Raw genomic sequence first — 12,543 nt, forward strand, 5'->3', positions numbered from 1 at the left:
GATTCGAGATTTTTTGTTTGCTACGTTCGACGCTCGACGGACGGTGGAAAGTGGGAAGGTGGACGGGAGAGGTCTGGGCACTGAATGGATGTCCGGCGTAGGTAGGGCTTCTAATTACATGTAGCTAGGGAGTGCTTACTTACTCCGACCCACCTACTTTGCCGCCCTCTTACTCTCCCTCCAGTCTCCTATCACGCGTGATTCTTCTCTCAGAATAGGAGTCGCCTTGGGCAACAAGGTGCGGCCAGATGCTAGGCTCAACAACTCATGCTGACGACAAGGTCCCATTGTTCCTTGCTTGCGCTCTGCCCGGATCCCACCTACTGCAACTACTGCAGTGTCTCACCTTGTTTGTGGTTCTCCATTACTCTGGCCCCGTCGGGCCGAGCCGAGACGCTTGTTTCTTGGTCTTGATTGATTGAGTAGGCGCACGAGGCGCCAATTTCTTTGAGATCAAGTCTGATTCCCGATTCTTGCTTCATTGCATGCCTTGTTTTCAATCCATCGTCAAGTCAAGTCTCATCGGCAAGTTCCTCACTATAGCCTTTTGGCGCTCAACGTTTACGCTCCCCGTTTTCTTCAAGTCACTGTCGCTGCATCTCTTTCCAACAACAAGCGACAAACACCACGATGATCGATCACAGATTCAAAACGAGACCCGAATTGTCCAAGCAGCATCTACAGCCGGCGCCGCAGCCATCCAACCCAGGCCGTCTCATCTTGACGAAGATGCCGGCCGAGGCGCTGGAGCCAAGTGACGGAGACGGAGGTGACGTCGGGACTGGAGGTTTGATGAGCCGCACGTGTTGTGTTGGCGGCAGTCTGTGGCCAGGCAGAGCCAGCCGACAGGAGGCATACATGTCAAAAGGGAACGTTTCTTTAGCGGCGGCGGTGGTGGTGCCATTTGTCCAAGAACATGTCAAGTCACCAGGCACCACACGACAGCGGACGACGGCGGCAGAAGAGGCAGGCAGGCAGCCGGTGAGATATTATATACCAGACCTACCTCCCTTCCCAAGGCAATTAAGTACCCATATATCAATCATGAAGCTCGATTCCAATCCCAATCCCAAGCCCAAGCCCATACATACCACATGAACCGTTAACCATATCTCATGAATCATAAAAACCGCATCCTTCCTTTTCCCATTCCCCTCTACTCCCCTACTCTCCTCCTCTCGCCTCCTCCCCACCTCCTCTCCAACCATCCACCCTCTCCCCACCACCACGACGACGACGACGACAAAACACGCTCAAAGCACCCGCACATACGCGCCCGGAAACAGCCCCTTGGCGCCGGCATACACGCCCCAGAACCAATCGCCGTTGATGTCTTCGGCCTCGCGAATCTCGGCGCCCTTGGGGAACGGCAGCTCGTCGCGCACGTCGGGCGCCGGGTAATAGCTCCACAGGGCGACGGCGCGCAGGCCGACGCCGCCGTCGGGCGGAAAGGCCGTTGGTTGTGGGGGGGTTGGTGCGCTGGTGGTTGTAGTGTTGGTAATGGTGGATGAGGGCGCATTGGGGTTGGAGGTAGGTCCGGGGTGGGGGTTGTTTGTTGACGACGAGGGGGGCGACGAGGACGAGGCTGTTGACGGCGTGGTGCCTGATGGTGCTGGCGGCGATGCTGCTGCGCTCGCCGCCGCCGCTGTGGGGAGATTGGACGACGACGACGCTGACCCGCCCGACGACGTGCGCGAGACGGCCGCGGCGACGGCGGCGCGTGGACGCGCTTTGCGCACCGTCCCGTCCGTGTCGCGCCACGACCACGATGGCGTGCCGCCGCGACTGCTGGGCGCAGCAGCAGCAACAACGGCTCCGTCGAGCAGCGGACGGTTCACAGAGGCAGAGCCGCCGGGCGACAGCGCAGGGGTTTCGTCGTCCCTGAGCGCGAGGCCGCCGACCAAGTCCTTGGTGACGATGCGGCGCTGTCCCGCGTCGCGGTCCTCGAAGCCGACGACGACCATGCGGTGGCCGCGCGGGCAGCGCCGCCAGCCGTTGGGCCCGTTGTCGAACGAGATGGCACCCGACGTGACGAGCGCGTGGTAGCACGAGTTGCAAATGTCGTTGTTGCCGGCGTAGCAGCGCGGGCAGTGGAAGCGCGTGTGGCTGGGCGGGATGGGGTAGGTGCAGCAGTCGCAATCGGTGCTGAATGTTAGAGGCCGGAAGAGTTTGTTGGCCAGCGGGACAGTGCCGGGACCGCGGATTAGGGAGGCGGATTTGGGGGTGATGGCGGGAGGGTTGGTGGTCGTGGATGGAGATGTGGAATTGCGAGTCGAAAAGGACGCCGATTGTCCGTGGTGTAGCGGCAGTAGAGGATGTGTGCAGTGTCTGCCTTGATTTACGCAGTCGTTGCAGAATCCCCACGCCCCATCATTGCAAGTATCACACTTCCAATAGCAGCCGTTGGCGAATGCATGGCAGACATCGCAAAAGACGCCGGATTCGAGTCGTTTGGAAGGATCCTCATCTGTCAAACGAGCATGAGCTTCACCCCAGGCAGGTCTCAAAGGCCGACGATAGCGTTGTCCGCTGAGGATATGAGGCTGTTCGTATCCAGGAGGATATCCGCCAGGGGGAGCCTTTTGTTCGTATCTTGTTCGAGCCGCTGAGCCAAAGCCGAACCAGTGCAAGCAGCCCACGCCAGAGCGGTAGCATCGAAGACATAGGCAGTACTTGGCGCCTTCCCTATCGAGGCATCGGTCGCAAGTGAAGTGCAAGTCGTACTGGACCTCACTTCGACATCTCGCGCAGCAAATATACGGCTCGGTGTAGAGCGTGGACCGACGCGCTGATGCGTCGGACGAGGAAGGTCTTGCGTCCGACCTTGGAATCTCTGCACTATTGCGGGCTCGAGAAAGCGAAGTCGAACTGTTGTTAGATGGCCGTGCTGGTCTCGCAGCTGCCCCAAGATCTGACATGCGGCGAGGTGGAGCGTGTGGACTCGCTGCTTGCGCAGGGCTTAGATGCGGTCGAGTGGCATCCGGGAGGAATCCAGCGCGCCGTGGAGAAGGCTCGTGAGACCGGTTGGGGATTACAAAGGTGTGGCCACCCTGAGGATCAGTCGCCCGCCGGTCATCATGTGAGGGGCGGCGCCGTCTTTCAACGCCAGTGCTCCCTTGAATGGTCTGGGGTCGATTACTCAGGTCGGTGGCTGAACGTGCAGCTGGCCTCTGAGCCGTGGCTTCTACAGAAGACAATTGACGATGATTGTTCCGACGTGACGAGCTCCTATCCCCTTGGCTGGAGGATCTCCTGTGGTGGCGGGACCCCTGATTCACAGCGTCAAAAAGATGGGGCCTAGATGCTGGGGGTCGAGAAGCTTGCGACTGGGACGAATTCCTTTCGGCCATTGCCTCTCGAGTAGCTGCACTCTCAGCTCTGGGACGAGGTCGTCTTTGGGGTCGTTCCTCTCCTTCCGAGTGGTGTACGGCTGAGCCAGCAGCAGAGTTTGAAGGCGTGACACTTCGGGACCTATGATGCCGTGCTCTTGCTCTATCCCTGTCTCTTTGCCTTCGCCGGAACGCCTCTGCGATTCTTTCAGTGATTTCCTCCTCTTGAGATCCGTCAATGTTGTCGAGGTCGATACCGTCCAGCAGGCCCTCCTCCCGTATCTGGCGCATGATCTCGTCCTCCATTTCCTGCGTATCTATATCCGAGGCGCTGAGCAGAGACCGCAGACTGGACTGGTGTTCGACATGTCGTGGTGGCGGGGGAGATTGCGGCGAAGCCAAACCACTTCCCACTTGTGCTGATCTCGAGCCATCACGTTCCCTGCGTCTTCTCTCCCGACTATGCTCCCTGCTGTGCTCATGACTTCGCAGCCTCCTCCTACGGTCTGGCGCCGGGCTCAAGGTATTACTACCACCTACCCCAGCTTCTTCAAGGCTCAGCATGCGCACCTGGTCCATGAGTCGCCTGTCCTCTTCATCACTCGAGTCCTGTCTCGGTCTCAATCTGGGCATTACATTGTCGCCCGGCTTGTAGATTTTGCGCATATCATCCCTCTCCCGTTCCGTCTTGCCCCGGCTTGGGTTCGACTGGAGAAACATGTCCAAAAGCGTCGTGACGGTGGCATTTGGCTGCGTCGCGCGCACCGAAGCACGGCATGATGGGCACGTATACGGGTGAAGGGAGTTGGCGCTCTGAGCCTGCCATGAGAACCACTCTTTCAAACAGGCGCCGCAAAAGGTGTGTAGGCAGTCGAGCAAAGTGAGCGGCTGATAGAGGACGTCTGTGCAAATCTGGAGGGCGACGCGCGCGCATTAGTTGGCTGTCGAGCGACAGGTGGGGTGTTGAGGGGAAGTGCGGGTGCAGTGCGGAGCGGACAGACGCCGAGCTCTGGCCCTGACGCTCCGTGCCTCGACCACGCGTCGTCCCGCGAACCAACAACAGACTTACCGAGCACGACAGCTCCTTCTCCAGGCTTTCCAGAGGCCCGGAGCGCGACGCCTCAGCCATGAAGAGCCGGCAGTCGATGGCGGAGGGTTGGGTGGTGTGAGAGAGGGACCAGCAGCAGCGAGCGGCAGCGGTTAAGGAGAGGCTCGCTCGCCATTCGCCCAATGTCAGCTTCGGCGGCTCCGTACGAAGGCGAGCTTCCTGGTTTAGTGCAGCGTCTATTCCCCGCGGCAACGACGGGAGCAATGACGCGAACGATGCTGACGATTATGACGGTCGCTCACCTGGCTTGAAGAGGAAGAGGAGTCTGCCGGCACCAGCAAACTTGGGACGTGGAGTCAGCTGGATGGCGGCTCTGTTGGCACGTATCACGGCAGCCAGAGCGGAGTCGCCTCTGCCCCGCCAGTCAGGCACCCGGCGTTCATGGCTGGGCCTTGGGTCTGGATGCGATGCTACACAACACTTTTGCTCCTTTTTCCATTTTGTCTCGTTGCTCTGCTACGCCTGCGACACTGCTATTGGCTCCAATCAGCCCACGGCCTTCCAATCACTGCCCGATATCCACCGACCGGCTCTCAGGTTCGACGCAGGAACACTTTGGCACGTGCATTCTTCAAAAACATTGCGGGGGTCATCCTAGATATCCTACCGTCCATTCAGCTGGTCTCGTCGCTTTTTCTGCTGACCACGTCATGCAAACTCGGCAGATGAAATCTGTTCTTTTCTCGCTCGCGAAGGGCTTGTGAGAAGAGCGGCAAGAGGCTGCTAGTGAATCCCATTGCCTGCGCGTTGCGTCCAAAGGATCCCTACCTTACTGGTATACCTGACGTCATAGGAAGCAAGGTCATACCGTGTCGAGCGTAGAAACTTCGAGGCTGCACCACCCAGGAAAGGGCCTTCAAGAGAGGCGACACGAAACGGCGTGGACAGGACCATGATGGGCCCATGACTTCTCGATTGACTCGCCGCGTGAGGGACAGGAAGCCAAGGCAATTGCAAAGCAGTCAGCCACAACTGGGGAACGAGGATTAAAGCATTCCACTTGGAAATTCGGCTTTCTCCATAATTCACACAAACCCCCGATTGTCGCTACTGGTATTTTGCGGTACGATTTGGCGTGGTCCTGAGATTTTCATATTCGGTCGTTGTTCTCGTTCCGCTGGGTCTCGTAGGCCGTTCAGGAGGATTTGGATTTCTTCGCTTGGAGAAGAATGGGTGATTCACTGGATTCGCAGACGGCCGTGGCGACTTTGATGTCTGTCTTGGAGGAACATGTGAGTGACGAGTTTGGGAGAGTATAGTGGATGGCGGTTTTGTCGGATTTGCGAGCAAGAGCAAAAAAGGCAAACTGGATCCCGCGGCTTCAGCACGGCACTCACAACAGCAAGCACCCGCCGTCCATCGGGAATTCCGACCCAAAGTCTTGATCCCCACCCCCTCAATCCCGTCGTCGCCCCCTGCAGATTCCCAAAAGCAGCAATTTTCCAACAACTTCCAACGTAGTCGGCAAAGTGCGGACCTCAATTCCGGCTCATTTTCAGTGCAAAGGTCGGAAACTGGCGGCCGACTGCGACGAGCCGGCGGACATCTGGTCACAATGGTGCCATCCGAGGAGCAAAATCATGAGGTTGTGGAGAAGTTGGCGGGACAGAGGGCGCAAGGGGGCGGTACGACAGGTGAGATATCAGGAGAGCGTTCGGGAATCCCAGGGCGAGTTGACGATCAAGGGTATCAAGTCCCGAGGGGGGATCCCGGGCTCGGCATGTGGGATGGCAATGGACACTGGCGGGGAAAAAGCTGGGGTCGAGCTGAAGGAGGGAAGATGGGAATTCCGTCAAGTCTGCCGTCTGTGGTGGTGACAGGTGCCGGAATTGTCTGGAGAACTGCCATGGAGCGGAACGGGCCGCAAATGCCCGACATGACACAAACAACGGCCGGCCAGTCAGCGCAACGGTGCTTGCCGGGGGTGGTGTGAGATCGGGAGCACGCCGCGGTGGGTGGTTCGATGGTCTGATACATATACGGAGCAGCAGTCGGGATTGCCGTGAGAGCGGAAGCGGGAAACCGAAGTTGGTCGACCGGTCGGAAGAAAGCCGTCGCGGAACTGGGGGCGCGACGGTGACGGTAGCGGAATGGCGGACGGTCAGGTCAGCCCATGTCAGGAGAGAATTGCTGCTCTTCGGGCGGGATTTTGTTTGCCATGTTCAAAGCTATGCGGCAAGCTCTTTTGGGCCGCCGCCGACTGGCTGACATTGCGTGGCCGCTCTCTTGTTGGCGGCCAAAATATTCCGCCTCTCAAGTCGGTCCAACCCCATCACACCACTTCCTCTCAAGACCATTCTGCCTTTGCACACTCCGTCCTCGACTTTGGATAATCGTTTTTCAGATTCCGCCTCCTCGACAGCGGAACTTGACAAAACTTTTGACCTCCTCAACAGCTTTTCGAGCACCGGCGCCCAACTTCACTCGACGTCCAGATGGCCCTCGACATTCGAGCACTCCGACCAGAATGAAGCCGCAATGTTCAAGGTTTCTCATTCTTTCATTTTGCTTCAACAACCACGATGGACCGATTTTCATTGCGCAGCATCGAAGCCTGTTCATGATTAGGAAGAACACAAACTCCACGTCTGCTTCACTCGTTCTACACCTTCCCGCCTCATCCTGGGACAGTCTCACGTGCGGATGACGTTTCGTTGAGCGGATATCTCCGAAGGAATTTTTGACGCGCACCCAGGACGCCGGGACCCGCGGCACTGACGTCGGATTTGCACCGGGGTTGAGACGTCGTCTGAGATTGTGAAAGGGACCTTTATCAAAGATGCGACATCCACCCATGCATGCTCTATCCTATGCATGCCCTCACCTGCTCCGCAATATAAGCCAGCTTTTGGTCACTGTCTGCGTTTGCGGAAGACCTAGAACAACTTCGAGGCTGACCGAATTTGCAGCCAATCATGGTCACTGGCTCCATAAGGTTATTCAGGCCTGCTATTCATGTCGTGCTAACCAGCGAATGAGGACAGTACCTGCATGGAACCTGCTAGCGCCCTCACTCGGCACCACCGGAAGGCGAAAGCTCGACAACATGCTGCATTATTAAGTGGCGAGCACAGTTCGCTTACAGAATCACGAGATGTGCGTAATCCTGACGGGAACTGCAACTGTTGTCTGATGTGCCAGTTGTCTGATACTTGCATGGCCTTATCAGAAGGTGGGTGCTGAAGTGCAAGTAGTCCTGTTTTGGGTGGACAAAATAGTCTCCACGACAACTTCCGGTCTCCAGCAGTGTCCGTAGAGCGGCACTAAAGTTCATGGGATTGACATTAAAGCCGTTTACTCCGACACGCAACAGCCCGTCTGGTGGCTGCTGCGCATGCGGGAGATCTTCTGCGAAAACTCGGACCGAAGCGCTTTTTAGATGCTGGCCCACCGTGATGTCAACCTTTGCTCTCTTCGTATCTGGCGACGAGATTGGTGCTTCATTGAAGAATGCACGAGAAAGCCAAGTGCGGCTCTGAGAGATGAGCTTCGAGAGGCTGCGCTTTGAATGCTGCTTATGAACATTTAGCTTTGCCACACCTTCGACCACGAGAATTGCAAAAAATTATCGCCGAACGGCCTTGGCTACAGCCACAGCATGCGCATCGCGGGTAGTGATGCAATGCTGCTTGGATCAGCAGCAACGTCATACGTCTTCTATCATGAAAGATGGAGCAGAGAAGGTCGTTTCCCTGTCTGGAGAAAAACGTTAAAACTACTTCCTTTTCAACGTCCAATTCCTTTTTTCTTTCTGCATCAATCCGAGCTCTCCTGCTTTGAACGCGCATCTTTTGGTCCCTGATTCCCTGGGACAGTCTCACCAATCAGTATCAAACAGGACCTGCCAAGATGGCAAAAGACGAGATGCCCGATGTCGAACGGGCAGAAACCGTCCGCGACCGACCACAACACTCGAACCGTATCCAGCTATGTCAGTAGCCAAGTCCAGGATAAAATAGGATTCACTAGCTGACAATTCCTAGCCGCACAACCTACGGCAGACAGACAAGCACACAAGGAGGAACGAGAGCGAGGCCGCTCGCCAACGAAGAAGGATCTCAATGTCGAGCTCGTTGATTGGGAGGGGCCGGATGACCCAGCAAATCCGTACGTCAGCTACTGCCCTACAAGAGGCTACATTCTGACTTGAACAGATTCAACTGGTCCAAGTCATACAAATGGTTCTTGACGATTACCGTTTGCTTCATGTAAGTTTGGACGAGTCCCTTCGCCGGAGATGCACTAACAGGATCAGTTCAATTTTGACCGGTCTACCTGCCGGAGCGTACGGTGGCGGAAACACGCAGATGGAGCAAAGATTCCACATCAGTCAAGACAACTTCCCCTGGCTATTCTGGGCAACCACATCCTGGAACATTGGCGCCGCTCTCTTTCCCCTCATCTTCGTCCCCCTGACCGAAACCAGCGGAAGGATGCCGGGGTACTTTGGCGCCTACATTCTGTTCCTGATCTGGTTGATCCCTTCAGCTACCGCTCCCAACTTTGCGACTCTGATCATTACTCGGTTCTTCGGAGGAGGCGCGTCCTCTGTGTCGATCAACATTGTCGGTGGAACAATTACAGACATTTGGAAGGGCGACCGCGCGAGGTCGCTGCCAATGAGCATCTTCGGCCTGACCAGCGTCGTTGGAATTGCCCTCGGACCATTCATCGGATCAGCCATTGCATCCCAGATGTACTGGCGGTGGATTTTCTGGATCCAACTGGCGTTTGACGGCGGCATGCTCCCCATTTTTTGGTTCATCCTCAAGGAGACGAGGGCAGACGTGATTCTCGCCAGAAAAGCCTCCAAGCTGCGCAAGCAGGGAAAGACCAACGCCTTCGCGCACGCCGAGCTCAACAAGCCCAAGCTCTGGGACTCGCTCCAGACGTCGTTCAAGCGGCCGACCAAGATGCTCTTCACCGAGTGGGTCGTCTTCAGCTTCACCATGTGGATCTCGTTCGCGTGGGGCATCCTCTTCCTCTTCCAGAGCTCCGTCGTCCAGGTGTTCCAGGAGACGTACGGCTTCGGCGTCATGTCGACGGGACTCGTGCAGCTGGCGCTCTCGGGCGGCGCCCTCGTCGGCACCATCATCAACCCGCTCGAGGACATGCTGTACCTGCGGTCCGCGCGGTCGAACAAAGAACGGCCGGGCAAGCCCATCCCCGAGGCTCGTCTTTACTTTTCGGTCCCCGGCAGCCTCGTCTTCACGGCCGGCCTCTTCTGGTACGGCTGGTCCAGCTACCCGGACGTGCACTGGATCGTGCCCACGCTGGGCGTCGGCGCCGTCGGGCTCGGCATCTACGAAATCTACATGGCCGTCGTCAACTACCTGGCCGACGCGTACGAAAAGTACGCCGCGTCGGCGCTGTCAGCGGCGTCGCTGGGCCGCAACGCTTTCGGCGCCTTCCTGCCCCTGGCCTCGCAGTCGCTCTACTCCAACCTGGGCTTCCAGTGGGCGTCGAGCCTGCTCGGCTTCATCGGGCTGGTGCTCTCGCTGGCGCCAGTCCTGATTCTGATGCGCGGCGAGGACATCCGCAAGCGGTCGCCGTTCATGCGCGAGGCCACCTACGACCCCGAGGAGCGCGAGGTGCGCAGCAAGAGCCGCGCCACGTACGAGAAGGAGCTCGAGGAGCGCAGCAAGAGCCGCGGCGCCCGCTCGAACGGCTCCCGCCCCGGCATGGGCTCGCGCGCCACCAGCTACATCGACGCCTGGAGGGAGCGCGGCATGTGGGGTGCTGGCGCTGGCAGCCGTGGAAGGGCTACCCCCAGGGGCTCCAATGCCGCCACCCCCACCGGCGTCATGAGCCCCTCGTCCTTCATGTCGCCCAGCCAGACGCCCGCGCCCAGCGCGCCTGCCACCCCGGCGCGCGGCCGCTCTCCCGCGGGCGAGGGTGACAAGGACAAGACGTACTCTTAGCCTGCTGGCCTTGGCCGATCTACCGTAATGGGTTTCTGTTTTTTGCGTTGTCCATTTTGAGGTGTTTGGTTTGTTTACAGCATGGAATCATTGACGCAGCACGCATACAAATTGGTGTTTTGGGGGGGTTTTGTGTTTTGGGGATCTCGGGTACTCGAGACGGAGTTTGATGGGACGGGATGGAAGAGTGTGTTGGCATCATTGTCCGACACATATTGCTAGACAACATTTAGACCACAAGATCTCCACGATTCCTCGACCGTTTTTCCAACCGAGAGGAAACGATGCCCGTGCCGTTGCCCATTGTCCTCGCCAATCCCGTTGAATAGGAGCCCGTTTCCATGGTAATGGCTGTCACTCAAAGCACAAGCACAGAGAGAGGGGTTCGCAGCAAAAACAGCATCTCCGGTGTTCGGGGCTCGAGCACCTCGCCCCAAGTGCTCCCTATAGCCATGTAGACGCGTTCTCAGACTCTGTCACTCTGCAACTAATCTCAGTGCCTATTTCTAACCTTCACAGTCCAGACAATTTTATACATTAATATTAACACCAGAAGCAAGTAGCAACCAAAGTCCAAACACCTCGCTTGCCGCCCAGCGGCCAACGCCTCTCAGACAATAGAAATTCGCATACTCAACAGGATACATAGTTACAGCTTATAGCCTGTAGCCTACAGGGCGCAACCAGCATTCGATTTCGAGCACCCCGTGCCGCCTTGACCTTGGCCCTTTGGGTAGGTACAGGTAGGTGTGTAGCTTTGCAACCTAAGCTGTCTGTGTAGAAACCGCAATGGATGTGCCTCTACCCCCTGCCTCCTGACTCCTGCCTCCACACTCTACAACCCCATCCATCCCCTTATACCTATACCTGCACCTTCCCCTCCCCTGCCCTTCCCCCTTCATCGCTTCAGCCAGCCAGTTGCAAGAGCAGACAGACAGCAGTCAGTCAGCCAGTCAGTCAAACATCAAACTCAAAACCCGCTCCCGCCTCCTCCTCTGTCCCCTTGGCAGCAACACCGCAATCGTCACACCCAGCGCCACCCGGCTGGCTGGCACCACACTCCCCTCCTATCCCACCCCCTCTGCTCACGACCTAGTCCCTCGCTTTCCTCTTCCTCCATCATTCTATTCTGTCCGGTCTGGTTTACTGCAGACTGGAGCTAACTACCTAGAAGGCGGACGACTACGGTACGATACGATGGGAGAGTGAACGGTGCTTTGCTGGACATGCTGGCTTGTGGACGACCGGGGGGTCTGGTTGGGATTGGACGGCGGCTCCAGACGGGCACCACCTCAGCGTGCCAGCCTGTCTCCTTCCCTCCTTCCAACTATATTCCCTAAACATCCAGCACCAGTAACACACGCTCCCCTCCCTATCCCCAGCCATCACCACACCTCCCCTCTCTCAATTCCATCCCCAGAAAAGCATATTCAAGATCAGTTTGTGTAGACTTGTGGGATGCACCTATCCCATCCTATATCCCATTTCCGATTTCCCATTCCGATTTCCCCGTCCCGTCCCATGCATGGGAGAATCTTCAGAACCAACCTTCAAAACGCCAACAGCAGCAGCTCAACCACTGTACTGCGTACCTCCGACGCTCGGGCGGTGGGGCGATTGGGTTGAGTTGGTTTGGACTGGATTGGAGTGGATTAGATTAGAGGTGCACGTGGCTAAGTGGATATAGGTGAGTAGGTAGTCAAGGCAGGTAGCTGCTGCAGAAGGAGAAGGATAGAAGGCAGTCCAGTCAGCCAGGGCCGCGCGAGCAAGCAGCCATGCAGACTTCGAAGCTGTTGCTCGCTGTACGCGATAATTCACGACGCGCCAGCCGAGCGGCTGATGCTCATCCAAACAGCGCGACCCAAGCGTCTCCGAGGCAGCCGCAGGCGAATCAGTTGGGCAGCGGCGAAGCGCATCTCTCACCCTAAAAGGCGCCTAACCAGGCAGAGGTAGAAAAGCATAAGGGGGAGAGAAAGAGAGAAAGAAATGAGAAGTGGGAGGCAAGAAGCCAGGCCATGTAGCGGGTTAAAATCTATACGAAGAATAGTGGCTGATTCTCATGGGAGAGGTGGGTGGGAGAAGGAAAAAAAGACGCCAAGAAAAGGTCCGACAAAACGCTGGAGAAATGTGTGATGAAGGACGAGGGATGGGAATGATGTCGTCGACAACGACGACGGACGGACCA

At 57.3% G+C, this 12,543-nt stretch overlaps 3 protein-coding genes across 3 annotated transcripts; 1 reads left to right on the forward strand and 2 right to left on the reverse strand.

Annotated features, from left to right (window-relative positions):
- Nucleotides 1-1,253: 1,253 nt before the first annotated feature.
- On the reverse strand, nucleotides 1,254-4,458 carry BKA78DRAFT_247390 (uncharacterized protein; the record flags this gene model as incomplete). The annotated part of the gene is made up of 3 exons (XM_066884296.1): nucleotides 1,254-1,479; nucleotides 1,861-4,241; nucleotides 4,399-4,458. The coding sequence occupies 3 exons, from the start codon at nucleotides 4,456-4,458 to the stop codon at nucleotides 1,254-1,256; spliced, it is 2,667 nt and encodes an 888-aa protein (XP_066746177.1).
- Nucleotides 4,459-6,676: 2,218 nt separating this feature from the next.
- Nucleotides 6,677-7,350, reverse strand: BKA78DRAFT_93198 (uncharacterized protein). Its single transcript, XM_066893994.1, has one exon. It carries the CDS (start codon nucleotides 7,231-7,233, stop codon nucleotides 6,778-6,780), a length of 456 nt encoding a protein of 151 aa, XP_066746178.1. The 5' UTR covers nucleotides 7,234-7,350; the 3' UTR covers nucleotides 6,677-6,777.
- Nucleotides 7,351-7,825: 475 nt separating this feature from the next.
- Nucleotides 7,826-10,618, forward strand: BKA78DRAFT_308095 (major facilitator superfamily domain-containing protein). Its single transcript, XM_066887909.1, has 4 exons — nucleotides 7,826-8,368; nucleotides 8,421-8,544; nucleotides 8,592-8,645; nucleotides 8,693-10,618. The coding sequence occupies exons 1-4, from the start codon at nucleotides 8,287-8,289 to the stop codon at nucleotides 10,356-10,358; spliced, it is 1,926 nt and encodes a 641-aa protein (XP_066746179.1). The 5' UTR covers nucleotides 7,826-8,286; the 3' UTR covers nucleotides 10,359-10,618.
- The last annotated feature ends 1,925 nt before the right edge of the window (nucleotides 10,619-12,543 follow it).

The sequence above is a fragment of the Phyllosticta capitalensis genome, assembly GCF_038381095.1.
Source record: "Phyllosticta capitalensis strain CBS 128856 chromosome Unknown BKA78scaffold_3, whole genome shotgun sequence".
Lineage (NCBI taxonomy): Eukaryota > Fungi > Ascomycota > Dothideomycetes > Botryosphaeriales > Phyllostictaceae > Phyllosticta > Phyllosticta capitalensis.